The 17587-nt window shown below is 44.1% G+C and overlaps 1 protein-coding gene across 1 annotated transcript; it reads left to right on the top strand.

Moving 5' to 3' along the window:
- The first annotated feature begins 10839 nt into the window (after window positions 1-10839).
- On the top strand, window positions 10840-12405 carry AMIGO2 (adhesion molecule with Ig like domain 2). The gene has a single exon (XM_065397527.1). It carries the CDS (start codon window positions 10840-10842, stop codon window positions 12403-12405), a length of 1566 nt encoding a protein of 521 aa, XP_065253599.1.
- The last annotated feature ends 5182 nt before the right edge of the window (window positions 12406-17587 follow it).

Genomic DNA, 17587 nt, shown 5'->3' with positions numbered 1-17587 from the left:
CAGATGTGGGCATGCCATGGATTTATGTGGCATTTTGATATTTTCTGTCTTATTATCTATCCCTTTCCTAATGATTCCTAACATTCTCTTAGCTTTTTTGACAGCTGCTGCATATTGAGCAGATGTTTTCAGAGAACTATCCACGATGACTTCAACATCTCTTTTTTGAGTGGTAACAGCTAATTTAGACCCTGTCATTTTGTATGTATGGCTGGGATAATGTTTTCCAATGTGCATTACTTTGCATTTATCAACACTGAATTTCATCTGCCATTTTCTTCTCCAGTCATCCAGTTTTGTGAGATTCCCTTTGTGACTCTTAGCAGTCTGCTTTGGACTTAACAATCTTGAGTGATTTTGTATCACCTGCAAACTTTGCCACCTCACTGTTTACCCCTTTTTCCAAATCATTTATGAATATGTTGAACAGAACTGGTCCCAATACAGATCCTTGGGGGACCCCACTATTTACCTCTCTCCATTGTGAAAAATCACCATTTATTCCTACCTTTTATTTCCTATCTTTTAACCAGTTTCTGATCTATGACTGCTTACTTTGCTCAAGAGCCTTTGGTGAGGGACCTTATCTAAGGCTTTCTGATTGTCCAAGTACACTATATCCACTGGATCACTCTTGTCCACTTATTTGTTGACACCAACAAAGAATTCTAATAGATTGGCAAGGCATGATTTCCCTTTACAAAAGCCATGTTGACTATTTCCCAACAAATCATGTTCATCTGTGTGTCTGAAAATTATGTTCTTTACTATAGTTTCAACCAATTTGCCTGGAACTGAAGATATAGGCTTTGAGCCTATAATTTCAGGATCACCTGTGGAGCCTTTTTTTAAAAAAAAATAAGCATCACATTGGCCAGCTACCAGTCATCTGATTGAAGTGATGGGTTCCATACCACAATCAGTAGTTCTGCAATTTCATATCTGAGTTCCTTCAGAACTCTTGGGTAAATACCATCTGGTCCTAATGACTTATTACTGTTTAATTTATCAATTCGTTCCAAAATCTCCTTTATTGACACCTCAATCTGGGACACTTCTTCAGATTTGTCACCTGTTTCTAAGGAGGCCACAGCTTTGGGGGATGACTCAGCAGTGCTGCCTTTAGGACAGTGGTTTTCAAACTTGGGTACATGTACCAGGAGGGGTACATGAGCCCTTGTCAGGGGGTACGCAAGAAAAATCCTGTAATGGCAGACAATGCATTTTTATTTAGTACAGAGGTTTCCAAACTGTGGCGCGCACCCCCTTAGGGGGGCATGCAGGAAAGTATGGGGGGGGTGAGCAGTAATGCCAGGCAGATTGGGCCAGCCCCGGGTGGCGGGGCTCAGGCCAGCCCCGTGCCCCCTTTGAGTTATAATTTTGGGTTGTGCCCCTCTCCCAACCCAGACAGGCTGGGTGGCCTCCTGAGGTGTCAAAGGCTGGAGGTGGCGGTCCCTCCCTCCAGGAGCCCCACTGCAGGGAGCAGGCCTGAGTCACCTGGCATCACGACGCGCCCCCCTCCACCTTCCTCCATGCCCCCATAGGGGGGTATGCCCCACAGTTTGAAAAACGTGAGAAGCTGTTGCTAAACAGAAGGCAGAAATCTGGGAGTGGCAGGTGACCCATGAGCCTCCCCTCTCCCCCACGTCACCATTGCCTATCTCAGATGGGGGTATGCAGTAAACTACATTATTTGGAAAAGGGTAAGCAACCTAAAAAGTTTGAAAACCACTGCTTTAGGTTGTCCCCAGATGTCCCCATTTTATCGGGACTGTCCCAATTGTTAGGGGCTTTGTCTTATATGGCCCGATTAGTCCCCCAGTAACCTCACCCCACTCTCCCGCTTTTTCACACTTGCTCTCTGGTCACCCTAGCTGCCTTGTTCAGCTACTGCTGCGGCTTCAGTGAACTTATCCCCGGAGTCTGGGGAAGCCCCTGCCTGTGCCCAGGGGGTAGGCTGAGAGGGGCTGGCGAGGAGATCAACCGTGGCCAACATGATGCAGCTGCATTAAGGCAGGCAGCTGCCCTTTTCGTGTTTCCTCCTTGGTGCTTTGTGTACTGAAAGCCGCTGCCTCAGCGAGAGAGAAACGCGCCCCAGCCCGATCCCCATCCCCTAGTGCAGCTAGCAGCAGCGGAGCTCCGGCTGACTCGGGGATTTTTACCGTCGTGACCACATGTACCCAGGGAACGAGAGGACCCCGGTCCCGGCGTATCTGCATCTAGCGAGACAGCAGGAGAGGAGGGAGCTGCGACGCCCCCCTCCGCGTGTGTCTATGCTAGCGCGGTGCTGCAATGCCTGCTCCCGGGACTAGTTTATTCAGCGGAGCCGTGGGCTGCAGGATCGGGCCGCTGTCCGTGTTTAAACTGCCCCATTCATTCCCTTTCCCAACACACCCTTAATGGGGGCGCTAGCCTCAGCACTCCTGTTCCAAGCCCATGTGGCCAGGAGCCACCCCACGCCCCACTCCGCCCCCAGGCTCGCTGAGCTCCGCTCACTTGACAGACAGACACGTGCCTTCATCTGTTCAGGTGCAACTTCGCTCCGCACTGGGAACGTCCCCGGCTCTCCCCTGTGAAATCCCTGCCGGGAGCTCCGACTACTCCCGTCCCCTGACGCCTGTCCCCGCCCCGCTATACCACAGCCCCCCTCGCGGCTCAAAGGAGGAGGAGCTGCCCCTCCTCCAGTAGAAACCAAGGGCCCGATTCGCAGCTGTGCTACTGACTTCAGTGGGATCGGGCTCAGGATCGGGTCCGGGATAAGGGAGGCGGGGAAGAGAGAATAAAAACCCCATCACCGCAGCAGCGCTGAACTCCTCGCTGCCACTTCAGCCACAGCCTCGTGGCTACCGCGGGCACCCCGCGTCCCTCTCCCCGACCTCTTCCTGGCCACTGGCTACCCGCGGTGGGGCAGGTCCCTCCCCCCGCTGCTCTAACCAATCCCGCTGCCGGGGGGCGGAGGCGGCGGCTGGCTCCGCATTTGTTTGTCCCTGCGGTGCAGATGAAGGCAGGCGCCCGCTGCGAAGCGAAGAGGGACTCGCTGTGCGGCCAGAGCGCCCGGCTCCGCCCGTCCTCAAAGTTGGAGCAGGCTCGGGGCAAAGAGCATGCAGGGCTGGACGCCGCCGCAGGGCAAGGGCCAGCGCTCCCTACGCCTCCGGCTCCGCCCTGCCCCCTGCGATGAACGAGCGGCTGCTGCTCCTCCCCAGGAGGCTGCCTGGACCCCCAGGTAATCCGACTCCTACCCTGCCAAGTGCAGCCTCTGGCGGACCTCTCCAGACGCCCTTTGTGGCAGGGTAAATGGGAACTCTCGGGCCCTGGCCGTGCCCCGGCACCGGGCGGGTTCTACGGGCAGAGGCATGAAGGCGACGGCAAAACCCGTCGATCCGGATGCATTGCTCCTGCTGGGCATGGCTGGAGCTAGCAGGCAGCCCCGGAGCAGCGCCTGGGTTCGCTCCCTCTTCAGGAGCACGCCCCAGAGCCGTGAGCCCGCCCGATAACAAGGAAGGCGCCCTTCCCTGCCAGCCGAATCCTTGCCCCGAGCAAAGCCAGGGCTCTGAACGGAGGGGGGCAGAGGTGGGGAGATACAGAGAAAGGGGAGAAAAGAAGCGGAGAGGAAGGGACAGAGACGCAAAAATGAGGAGAGATGAAGGGAAAGGAAGGGAGAGAGACCTTAGACTGTGGTAAATTTGAGCATCACTGCATAGTGAGAAAAATAGTCTTCCCTAAGGGAGGGGGAAAGATAGACAAGGAGAAAGAGGGGGTTCCCCCGGGAGTGAAAAAGTTCAACATTAAGGGTCTTCCTAAACCTAAACTGTGGTAATCACTCCTAACTCTTCAGTGAGATTTAAAGCCACCACCTCTTTATATGCCATGGGGAATTTGTTAATTCTAAAACTTTGAGTATGTGCATGGGGGTAACCATTTTTTAAACCCCTCTACAGTAAATGATTTAAAATCCCTCCTAAAAGAAATATTTAACTATGCTTTGACCTTTAAGTAACAGAAGTGACAGCTAACAAGGAAATTAAACAATGCTATTTTGAGAATCAGTAATCTATGCATTTTTCATATTGTGAGCTAAGCCTGTTACTGAGCAGGAGATCCTGTCAGTTCAAATCACCCCACTCAGTCCTGATACTGCCCCTTCCCCAGAGCAACTTTAGAGCTTGGTTACATTGTAAAGTTTAGCTGTTAGGAGGATGTTAAGGAGACACCACATAAAAGAGCGCTGCAGTTTAAAAAAAAAAAGTTAAAAACAAATGTTTGAATAATAAGTGAACATTTCCCCTAAAGTTTAGTTTAAATGATCAGAAAGGCCTGTGGAGACACTGAGAATCCTAAACTGGGCTATATTTTGCAGAAAATGTCACTGCTTGGAGACTGACCGAAATCTGACACCACTACCAGTGGGCTGCAGTTTCCCATGGGGAAAGGCAGGTTTCCATTAATCTGATGATCTGCTTGGCAATTAAGGCCATAGTAGCAGGGTCTGTACTACAGAGAGCCTTGGGCATCAGCATTTTTTGCACCCATATAAACTGAGAAGAGCTGCAGAGATTGACTTCCTATACATGATATTGCTGGTGTTTCTGTATCTAACCCAATCCAGGTTCTCTGGCACCCCCACCCTTTTGTTCACCCATCTCTCAGGCAGTTAGCTCATGTAAGCCAAATGAGCTATCTTTAGTAGAAAAAACATGTCTCGGGGAAACTCTCAGTCTTAAATGACACCCCAAGCACTATGCATACAGATGGAGAAAAGATGGCTTTACTTAGTCCCTTTGTGATGTGTTGCTATGCATGAGGCGGCACTCTGGGTAAGACTATTGGGCCAAATTCATCCCTAGTCTAACTCCAATGAGGTCTGTGAGGTGGCTGTCTCGATGGGTCAGGTCTTCAGCCCCACTAAAGCCTTGTCTTCACTAAAACAGCATTTGTACCATGGAGTAACTAATGCATGTGAGCTATCCCTCTGTAAAAACACAGTGGAGACAGGTAAACTGGTGCTCACCTCGCCAGCTGAGGTAGAACTAAACTGCTTTGTCTCCATTGTCCCACAGTGGGATAGCTCACACATGTTAGTTACCCAAGCTTTTTTTTTTTTTTTTTTTTTTTTTTTTAGCAGTGAAGACCAAGCTTAAGTCTGCTTAGTGTCACTATTGCTAAAGCTGACTCTCCACCACCACATCTTGAGGGTCACGGCAGCTAGATGCCGGCTTGAGGCTGCACTAGGAACCGAACCGGTCACCAAACTGACCCCAGGATCAGCTTGATGTAAAGCTATTTTTACCACCCCAATGGGTCCTGCAAGTGCAGCTCAATCCTGTTCAAGCATGTAGCCCAGTAGGCCTCAGCCATTCTGTAGTTCAGTAACAGTGTCCCCTCATCTCCCCATCATGTCACTCGTCCAGGTGCACACGATGCCTGGATAATCTAGCTCTGCTCTATCAGAGCTGCTGAGTGCAGCTGCTCACTGGAGATCTGAGTCAGTTAGTGTCTTTCCCACCCCAAAAGGTTAAATATTCCAAAACAGTCTTGTTTAAAAAAAAAATCCTAACATAATCAGTTTGAAAGAAACAAAAAAACAAAAAATGTTACCTGCAGTGCTCCATCAAAGGCAGAGCAAAAGCATGGAACTGGAAAAAACGGAGCTATGAGGCTCCTGGCAGAAACCCCAGAAGTTTCCCCATGACCAATATCCCCCATGAATGCAAGTGTATGTGACATTACACAGGGCTGGAGCCCTCCATAGAGAATGATCAATTTTCCAAGATTAATCAAAGTATTTGGGGCTTGATTCCTCAAGAGGGCCAATGTGGAACCTTTACAAAAACTGGGTCTTAAATATTTTTGTTCATCTAAATGGACTATTCCTAATTGATGGCTCTAACACTATGCACATGCAGGATCCCTAAATTTAGGATTTTAAAAGAATATTTGTACTTCATATAAGTAGGTTTATTTTAAAATAATACTTGTATATTTTCAATAATCAAATCATTATACCTTGTGTGTGAGAAAAGGCTTGTTAAATTTAATCCAAAAAGGAATACAAGGAAGATGCTAATGTTAATACTTTTGCCTTCCCAGCAGCATTTCATTTCAGTTACTATTATGCTTAATTACTGGTACAGGTGGGATTAGATTGGGAGTCACACTCAGATGAGGTGCCAGGGGAGGGAGACTGGGACTGGGAGCCAGTAAGGAAAGGGAACATGGGTGGGGGACAGGGGATGATTGGAGACCAGTGGTGGGGTGGGAGAGAGAGAGACAGATAAGGTGAGGAGCCAGGAGGGGTGGAACTGGGATGGGGTGGGCAAGGAGACTGGGGACAAGGGAATGGAACTGGGAGTGGTGGGCAAGAAGAACAGAACTGGGAGCAGGAGGGGAGGAAAGACTGGGACTGGCAGAGGCAACTTGAATTCTGGCATTTTCTAACTTTTGAGTGCTTAACTCTGCAAACATAATAATGGCCCTCGCATTTAATTTTTGTGTGTGTAATTATTTATTTAGAATTACAGTAATGCTAAACATTCCAGTCATAATTAGAGTCCCATTGTGCTAGGTGCTGTACAAATACATAGGAAGATGCAGTACCTGCCCCAAAGAGCTTATAATCAAATGTATTTAATATATAAGACTAGATATACAAATCTTCAAAAGCACCTAAATGACTTCACAGCCTACTGATTTTAAATTTGATTTTGAAAAATAGGACTTGCCTCCTAAGTTACTTAGGTGCTTTTGAAAATGTTATCCTAAATCTTCATTTATTTATATCAGTTTTCAAAAAGAAGGGAAAAAAAACCCATTAGAAAACTTGGTTTCCTGACCAGTTAGAATTACGAAGTTCTAACATGGTTCCTCATCCCATCACTAACAAAACACAAGCACTTACAAGCAAGGGAATGAGCAATATTATTGTTTGTACCATGCCCAAAGTTGCGCTCAGCTCTTCACACAACAGCTAGGTAGACACAATCCCCCTGCCTAGATTTTTCAATCTAGGATTTATTATTATTACTTGTGCTGTGGTTAGCACCTTGGGACCCCAGTCACAGATCAGAGCCCTACTGTATGGGGCACTGTACACATACATAACAACATGTATTTGTACATAACATGTAACCTGCCCTGAAGAGGTTACAGTCAAAGTGTAAAACAAGAGACAACAGGTGAATGCAGCAAACAGATGGGGAGCATATGGAGACAATCCAACAATTCTGGCAAACATTTAAAGCAGCAGCTATAGCATGCCAGCTGCCTACTTATTTGTCTAGACAATCATGTTTTAAGGAGGGAGAATACAGATGAGGTGAGGAGAAGTTTGAGATATGTGGCAGCTCACTTTGTGCACACTTTTTAGTGAACAGACATTTACGTTTAATTTTAAATAATTCACTTCTTTGTGGTAAAAGTGAGTTTTTAAGGAGGACTTGAGTGAGCCAAGAGAGGTGGTGTGCAAATTGGAGAGATTTTTCTAGGCATGGGAGGAAGCAGAGAAGAAGACATGGAGACATTGATATGAGGACATAAAGTGGTGTCAAGGTTTGTGCCATTAACTAGTTGAGGACATCTTAAATCTTACACTGATGACATACATGGCCTGATCTTCAGAGGTGCTGAGCACCCATTACCTCTAAAAACCAGACCAAAACTCTAAGACTGCGCCAGATCCCCAGCCGCTGTAAATAGCTCCATTGAAATCAAAGGGACTGTTTGTGCCACCTGAGAATCTGGCCCATAATTCCTATCAAGTATACAGAAATGTGTATTTCATCAAGACACAGCCACCTTCTCTCTATAAATACTATAATTTTAAATCAATAAACTCAAAATATAAACACAAGACACTTAACACCACATATTGTTATCCTCTAATGCAAGTCCACATGCATTCTTCATTTTTTACCATAAATCATATTTTGTTAAATGTTTCCTACTAAATTACATATCCAACTTTATTGTGAAGCAGTTATGTGTACATTACCAAAATATTCTATTGTCAATGACAAATATTAGCTAATAATATTTCCCACGTAGCAATATCCCTTATAAAATATCTTAGCACTGAAATTAAAATTGTCTGGTGAAATAGCAGTGGATAGGGATGGAAGCATACATAGAAGCCTATGTATCTTATTGTTCACCCTTCCAAAACAGAATTAATTGCATCCAATTTAGAATATCTTAGGGATTCCAGTTATAGTTCAGATGGGAATTATTTTTAAATTCTCCAATGGTATTACACTAAAAAAACCCACTATGTGAAAAGAGTGTTAAGACTGCAAAGGTTGCAAAACCAACCACTGAAAAGTTAGGAAATGCAATCCATTGCAGCCTTACGGTCTTTAATTACATGATCACATACTATTTTTCTGCGGCATCCCTGATTCCTATGATGCACATTATGGATGGTGCTCACTGAATGAGCAGCTGCTGAATATTTCTTTTTATCCTCATCATTCAATGTGTGGTCTCATGCATTATTTACTCCACAACCATCCAAACCCTGTACTGAATACAAAATCATTTATTTCCTCATGGGCTTTTGTATGGTGCTCTGGTTATGGTATCATAGTTCTTTACAAAGACTGGTGAATTGATCTTCACAACACCCCTCTGAGGTGAGGGTTGTATTATCATCTCCATTTTACATATAGGGGACTGAGGTAGTGTCAAAAGTGTCCACTGATGTTGGGTGTCCAATTTGAGAAACCTGAGGCCTGGTTTTTCAGAGTACTCAGTATTCTGTAGTAGTTTATATGTCTAGAGCAGAGCTGCCATTGACCTCAGTGCAGTTCTTAGTACTCAGCACTCCTGCAAATCAGACCCCATCTTGGTATCCAGAAAATGAGGAACACACAGTGGTCACCTATACAAATTTTAGTTTACATAACTTGCCTGACATCATTGGTACTCTGTGGCAGAGACAAGGATAGAATCTCATTTTCCAGGACAACATTTAAGTGCCTTAACAATGAGGCCTTCTTTTCTCTTCCTGCCATCCCATGCCTCATTCACTACACACCTGCCAACTTCGGCAACAAAGGAGGCAGGGCTCCGGCAGACAACAGCCTCCTTCCCTGCACAACCCTGATTCACTCACTCCATCTCGTGTAAGGTGGGGGTCTTGTGAAAAAAAAGTAAGATGTGATCATGTAATTAAACACTGTATCATAATGCATATGCACAAAGTGGCTAAATTAAGATTGCACAGGCAATGTTACTTCTGGCACTTCCTAGCTTTTAAGGGCTTGACTTGTGTCCCCTGCTCCTGCCCATATTTCCTCCCACTCCTAACCTCTTTCTCCCTCCCTGCCATGGCTCCTCTCTCTGCTCCAAACCTTATCCCTTTCACTATTCCTATTATTCCCTTCCATCTTCTGCCCCTCCTCCCACTCCTGTTTCTAACCCTCCCACCCCATCAGGTTCCTATTCCTCTTCCCCCTGAGCTTCTGTCCCCCTGCTCGGCATCTTTTCCCCCCCTCATCTCCCCTTCCTTCCTTATCCCTCAGCCTTCAAGTCAGGCAGCTTCCTCCTTTGCCTCCAGGCTGCAGGGGTGCCAGAAGGGGGAGCACTGAGAGCACAGGAGGGACAGTCTCTCTGCTCTCAGTTCTTGTGGCCTGCAGCAGCAGTTGCTCAGATCCTGCTGCCAGAGATGGAGTCGTTCTGTGGGGACAGTGTACAGGCAGTCCAGTTCCCAGCTGTGAGAGGAAGCAGTATGCTCAATGCAGATGGAATCTTGGAATAATTTAGCTGCTAACCTCTACACATCTCTACTGAGCATGTGCAAATTGAGATTTTTTTCAGGGGTTACAATTTGGCCAAATTTGGGTGTGTTTTCGTGGAGATGGCGTAAGGCACATTCCTGGCAGTAGGGTGACCTCCCTGCTAAATTTCAAGTTTCTGCTCCAAAGCATGGAGGCTCTAGAACATCGCAATCAAATAGTAGTCAGTTTTTTTTAACAAGAGCAAAACATCTTATTTTTCTCCTAACCAAATTCTGAGAAACAGCTGAACCATTTTAGCTGAAACTCAAAAAAATACAACCTGAGGCAGATACCTCACATTGAACATTTCAGCCTGAACGGTTAGTGTGGCAAACAGAAAATAGGTTCTTATCATGAAAACTATTGGGCAATCTTAACTACAAGTGTTGCTCCCTGCACTGTGTGCAGTAATTTATTAAAACAACAACAAATGGAATTCTCTTGACATTTAAAACTAAATAGTGGATTAGAACATTATTGGTTTGGAAGTGGGTAACATTTCCTGATTGGGAAGAAACACCCATCAAAAACTGCTCCCCACTAGAGAAAAGAAGAGCACTGGTATGGAGCAAGCCATTTCTTTTTCTTGCGTCAGAAGCTGCATCCCTGGACCAGGACTGGGAACATGGATGACAGTGAAATCCTTCAGAAATTGCATACTTATCTTGCCATTTCTTATAATATTCTCTCTCAACTGTCAGAAATTGCACGTACTGAGCTAGGAGGCTGAGAACAGGTAGTATTTTTTGAAGGGAGAGCAAAAAATGATAGGTCTGTAATATGAGAATTTGCAGGTGGGTTCAAAATATAACGGATGCAAAAAAAAAAGTGGATAATCATGGCCTAGGAAATAATGGATTTGAAAACTAAACGTGAAATGGAAGTGATTCAGTCACTAAAAATGCTGCATTTGTTCAGAAGGTCTGCATAGGAAACCAAATGGGGTGTGAACATTATGTGTTAACATTCTGTACTTCTGTATTCCTCTTTTAACAGAGATTAGTGCAAGGCTAACTACATGTATAATCTGTGGCAAGGAGAACTGGGAGACGGCTAAGAGAGAGCCATAATGTCTTTAAGCTGCCAGACAATTTCTACTCGACTTGGTGTTCTTAAACTGAACGGCAAAGGACTGCTATGCCTTTTGGTCTTTACAATAAGTGTATGTGGCAGTGCCTCTGGCTTGTGTCCTACAGCCTGCATCTGTGCTAGTGACATTGTAAGCTGCACCAATAAGAACCTCTCTAGGGTGCCAGGAACTCTCTTCAAATTCATAAAAAGACTGGATCTGAGTTATAACAGAATTGCATTTTTGGAACCTGAATGGGTCCCAGTGCTTTTTGACAAATTGAATACTTTAATAATCAATCATAATAGTATTAGCAGTATTATCACTGGAAGCTTTTCCACAACTCCAAATTTAAAGTACCTAGACTTGTCATCCAACAACCTGAAGACACTGGGAAGCCCTTTATTTCAAGAGCTGAGAGTACTGGAAGTTCTCTTGCTTTACAACAATCAGATAACACAGATTGATTCTGCTGCCTTTGGAGGATTATACAAATTGCAGAAGCTGTACTTATGTTGTAACTCACTGTCACACTTCCCACTGGACTTGTATATTGGAAAACACAAACTTACAGAACTTGTATTATTAGACATTTCCTATAACCACATCCAGTCAGTACCCATTCAACGCATAAGTTTAGTGCCGGCTAAACAACTCAGTGGAATTTATCTTCATGGTAACCCTTTTTACTGTGACTGTACTCTATACTCCATGCTAATTTATTGGTATCACAGACACTTCAACTCAGTTGTGGATTTCAAAAATGAGTATGCCTGTGTATTACGATCTGATCCCAAAGGTTCCAATAAACTGCCTTTATTGCACGACAACTTTCTGAATTGCTCCGAAAGCACCATCAATGTGTCATTCCATGCCTTTGGGTTTATTCATGAGGCCCAAATTGGAGAAAGGCTGATTGTACACTGTGACAGCAAAATTAGTGATGCAGGAACATATTTCATCTGGGTTAGCCCAGACAATAGATTACTGGAGCCAGATAAGGACACTGACAATTTTAAGGTGTTTCACAATGGGAGTCTAGAGATAATGGATCCCCAGCTAGAGGATTCTGGGCTGTATTCATGCATTGCAATAAATAAAAGAAGACTGTTAAATGAAACCATAGAGGTTAGAATTAATGTAAGCAATTTCACAGTGAACAGATCCCATGCTCATGAAGCATTTAACACTGCTTTCACCACCCTTGCTGCCTGTGTAGCCAGTATTATTTTGGTACTGCTTTATCTCTATCTGACTCCATGTCCTTGTCAGTGTAAGACAAGAAGAAGAAAAAGGAAGCTGCCCCAAAGCAGTGCCCATTCATCCATCCTAAACTCCACTCCATCTCAGGATCCTCCAGCCAATGAGAAGAAATCCAGCAGTGGTAAGAGAGTGGTGTTCCTTGAGCCTGTGAACGAGCCAAAACAGGGGCAGAATGGGAAAGTGAGACTGTTTCCCAAAGAAACTGTCATAGCAGAGAGCATCTTGAAAACTACCCGAGCAAAATCTGACTCTGATTCCGTCAACTCGGTGTTCTCAGATACACCTTTCATGCCATCATCTTAGTTTGCTTTCTAGTGTGCAGTTAAATCTCTCAACACCACCCCTGCCTGTAGCAACCATCTGGAAAAAAATAATAAAATGTGGCAAAAAATTCATTGTCTGTAGTCTTCAAGAACAGGTCCACCTACTCTTTCTGTGATTGGGATAACATGCAACAACGGCACGGTTAGCAAAGGGTATATCTTCACTGTAGAATTAACTCAGGCTCTTACCTGGGTGTTGCCCCAATCCCCCTCCTGTCTACACTCAAAAACCTCTCACCTGAGTCTAGAGGTGCCGTCAGCCCAGGCTAGCTGGCTTGTCTGGGGCTGTAGGCTCAAGGGCAAGTGCTGCTTTCACTGAGGCTAGTAACTCACCCACTTTGCATTGAGGACTCAGGCTAAATCCCCACCCGAGTGCTGGTAGTCTATTAATGCCTTCCCACAATTCCCCTCAATGTGCAGAAGGGCTGGGAAAGAATCATAAAGCAGCTCAGCTTACTGCAGCACACATGGGATATGCCCATGGCCATCCTAGTGACACACACAGGTGAGTGCACCAACAGTGAGGAAACAGGGTATGTCTACACTGCAGAAAACCCCCCACGGCAGTGAGTCTCAGAGATCTGGTCAGCTGACTTGGGCTTGTGCTATGGGGCTAAAAATAACAGTGTACAAACAGTGTAGATGCTCCCACTAAAGCTGCAGCCTGGGCCCTAAGGCCCTCCCCCTCTCCCTGGAATGTTTACGCTGTATTTTTAGCCTCATAGCCTGAGCCCTGCAAGCCCAAGTCAGTTGACCTGGGCTCTGAGACTCACTACCTCACTGCAGTGTAGATGGACCCAGTAATTCAGGCATGGCTTTGGAGGGTGGCTGCTCACACCTGGGCTAGGCTAACCTGGCGCTTCAGACCTGGGCGGGCATCATCCGAGTTAACTTTGCAGCGAAGACTTACCCAAAGTGTTAACGTGAAGGTGGGGGACACTTTGCTATGTGTTTTCTAGATATCAGTTGTGGGGAGAACATGTTTGCTGTAGATGATACTGTCTTTTCAATCTGTGTGCTTATAAGAATCAGTATCTTAAATATATGGAGCTAGGTGTAAATTTGAATATCAGGGAACAGAACTGCAGTCAGCATGCCTCCAAACAGCCCTTAGCAAACCTCTTTCCATCCTCTAAGCATTCAGTTTGTAGAGGAATAAATGAAGTTACACAAACCAGAATATTCCAGAGCGTTTGTATGTTATCTTAATCATTTTGTATAGTAAATGTTTATGGCCAGGCACAGAAAATCTGTTTACCTCTTACCACATGAAACATTTGACTAAATGGGGAGGGGGGAAATCCTCCTCACTTTTCTTATAATTAAATCCATGGGATTGCTCATGAAAGTAAGGTGAGCAGATTTGTCCAATCATGTATTGCATGTTTGGGATCCTGCCTTCTTTACTCAAGCAGTTCAACACACTTTGAGTTCAGTAACAAAACTTCCATTGACATCAATGAGAGCAAGTCCGGGCCCAATGTTTAGCGGAGGGTTTTTTTCCCTCCCTTTTTCTAATTTTGGGTTGCATTTTGCTTTGTCCTTTCAAAGGCACAAAATGTTAGTGTTCTCGTAAAATTTGCTTTTAAAGATTGTCATTAGAGAATCAACTATAACTTTTGGGCCCAATCCTCTGAGGGGCAGTATACCCTCAACTTACTGGGCACGTCTACACTGCAATCATGGAGCATGACTGTAGCTTGTGTAGATATATCTGAGCTAGTTTTCCACATACGCTTCAGCATGGGTTAACTACATGAGTAATTACCCAGGGTCACGGCTCTGATACCAGAGTTAGCTAGATTAAAGCTAGCTTGGTTATGTCTACATGAGCTGCAATCATACTCTGGCATGGCAGTGTAGACACAGCGTTAGTCAGCAGCTCACAGGATAGGGCCCTTATTTTGAACCTTGTGTCTTTCCTATAGCTTGTTTCCCAAAACAATTTAGAGTTAATTACTAGGTAGCACACTGTATTGTAGTCCTTAAAATAATATTATAAAAACGTACACAGGGCTTTAACTATTTTCATTCTTTTCTAGTTTACTTACATTTCCATTGGGGTAGACTTTGCCACCCTTACTCACCCTGAGTAGTACCTAACTCCGAGGAGTCTCATTGAAATCAACAGGTCTCTTCAGAGTTAAGGTACTATACAATGTAAGTTTGATAGACCCTTGCCCACTGAATCTCCAAAGAGTACACTACATACGAGAGAATTATCAAAGTTAGAGTCAAGGGGCTAAATTATGTAAGTGTTTGAACTTTGTTCCGTTGATTCTAATTTTAATAATAATTTACTACTTTTGTGGCTTCCATGGAATGGCACCTGCTTACACTAGACTGAATTTTGGCCTGTGATAGTCAAAAATATAACAACTAATTTGCTATGAAAAAAAATCAGGATGTATCTAGTTGTTTGACAGCCACCTATCTAGAAAACAAATTAAACCATGAAACAATGTTGCTGTGATGTACACAATGTAGGAGGAAAAGAGGAGGAATTGGACAGCTGTTTGGAATCATTAGAATGTTTGCTTCCTTCAACACATGAAACCAAAATCAGATACATGATTATTTAAATTCTTTTGTAGAGACTGAATAATGGGGATGTAGGTATAAAAGATCCAGTTTTTTACTTTGAACAACATATATTAAATAACTGCTCATATCTAAGATATAAGGCTTTTAGCGTCCTTTCCATATACATATCAGTATTTTGTAATACTTTAGCTATATACTTTAAAACAAAATCAGTAGCCCTACATATAGTATCTGTTAGTAAATAATTATGGGACCAATCTTGTTTCCACTGAAATCAACGGTAGATTTGTCATTGACCTTTATGAGAGGAAGATGTGCCCTTTAAGAATCTGTCTCTTGCTTGAGGATTTTTTGATTAGAAAGAAGATTGAAATAAGCCACATGATTTGCCATATGTGCATGGACATATTCTGTACTGTACAAGAAGGAGCAAAGTGACTGAAACAGAGGATTGAATACAAAATGGTAAGACAGAAGGGGAAAGCCAGAGGTAAAGAGTATCTGATTTGTATGTATTTGGCCTATTTTTGTTAACTGAGTATTGCTAGAAAAGGCTGTACTTATTGGATATGGTGTTGCACATACAAATTGTACCTTAAAATATAGGTTTAATTTGCTTAGGTTACTAGCATGGGAGTGCGTGTGAATTTTTATAAAAGTGCTAATCGAGTCAAATCCAAAATAGATTGAAAAGCAAAACAAATTGCTACCACTGTCCATCCAAATAGCTGAATATCTAAAGCAATGTTTGACTGTGTGCGCTCACTTGCCTGTTCATAACACAATGCTTGCACTTATACAATATGCTGAATTAACTATATGTACTTTAAAGCCATGTTTTAGTAAAGGGGAAACTGACCCTGCACCCTTACTCCTGGAGGGCTTATATCTCACTGCGGGGCATAAGAATTTGCAGAGTAAGACCCAAGCTGTCAACCTGCTGTAACAGAGAGCGAATATAGTTCTAAGCATCAGATGTTTGTTGTAAATGTTAAGTGTTCATATATTAGTCCCTGCTTTAAAATGCTCAGTTGTGCGATTATACATCTAAGAAACTGGATTAAGAATCTTTCCTAACAATGCAGCAATATTAACATTCTGGGCGAGGCCTATTATTTCCACATCTCACAACCTTGGAGTTAGTTAAATGGTTGCAGCTTTAATAGGAAGAAAATTTTTAAAGAAATCCTATCACTTCAATTTAGTTTAATACTTACAATACAACAATAGCACCACACCTGCAAACCCAGCCTGCCTATCACAGATCATGAACTATCTACATAGTTGCTCCAATGCTCACTCAACACAACGAGCCACCCTGCATCTGAGGGGACCCAATATGCAATGGAGTATGATCCCCTTGCATAAACAAGGAAACTATCCTCTTGTGTATACAAGTAAGTCCCAACATACAATCTCTGGAGATAGCAAAATGCCCAGATTGAGGAGTTATGATTATACCACACTAACGCCAATACCCCCGATCAAGTGATGAATAAGTTCCAGAGTTGCCCAGCTGAATCCATGACTGAATTGTCCATTAGCCGCAATCTCTCTTTTCCTAATATTGTATTAATATCGCCAACCACAATTAACGAGCTAAATTATCCCTTTGATGCACAGTGGACTTCCCACTGCCACAAAGGCTCCAGCCTGTGCACCACCTTTTGAAAGAGCACAGCATGAGCCACTCCCACACAGGCCACATGACCCCAAATGAGTCTAGCATTGCCTCTGGGAGCCTAGCAGCAGCAACAGCATTAGATTCCTATTGCCCTCCCTGTGGCCAGGGTACAAGCCTTGTGGGAAAGGCTTGTTTGTGCCTCCTTTCACCCCCACTCCCCTACAATTTGAACAGCTTAACAAGGCTTGGTCTAATCAAACCTTGAGCATGTAACTAACAATAAGTACATCTAGTTATTTCCCACCCCATACCTAGTCACAGCCCCGTTATTAACAAAGGCCCTAAACCAGCCAAGCTGAATGTTAAGAATGTGTTTATGTGCTTTACTGAATTAGTCTTTTTAGGTTCTGATGCTACATCCACCACCGATCATTTTAGGACTTAGCCTTCCTCCAGCCTCCCAAAACAGAAACAAACATCCAAAGTGGGGAGAAAAAAATCCACACAGTTTCATATTTTCTGACATTTACTGAGCAGGACGATGAAAACAAGGCAAACATCCCTCCCCTTAACCCCAGTCATGCACATTCTAATTAGAGGCCAGTAGAACAGGAAACACTTCTGTGATACCTATTTAGCAATTGCCACCTGAGTATGGATTCTTTTAATAATTGCATTTTGAAGACTCCTAATGATAGCATCACTGTACTGTAATTCACTAAGGCTCGTCTTAGGGCTATATTGTGGCATAGCTGCAATTTTGCACTGTGGCCAGTACAGACATACGGCACCCACCAGTACACTCTGGAGGATGCAGAGAGGAAGCATGACTGCTCCACTATCCCTTATGAGGGTGTAGAATGCATGTGCCTATGTTGATAGCTAAAACCACTAGTCCCCTCTACACTCCCTTTGTACACCTCAGTGAAGTGGAATGGCTGCAATTGTAGCTGGCTCTTTGCCAGTTGGCTGGGAGAGATCTAGGTTGGCCCTA

Source organism: Emys orbicularis, chromosome 1, assembly GCF_028017835.1.
Source record: "Emys orbicularis isolate rEmyOrb1 chromosome 1, rEmyOrb1.hap1, whole genome shotgun sequence".
Taxonomy (NCBI): domain Eukaryota; kingdom Metazoa; phylum Chordata; order Testudines; family Emydidae; genus Emys; species Emys orbicularis.
Note: the sequence above shows the minus strand (reverse complement) of the source record. Positions and strands in the feature narration are given on the sequence as shown.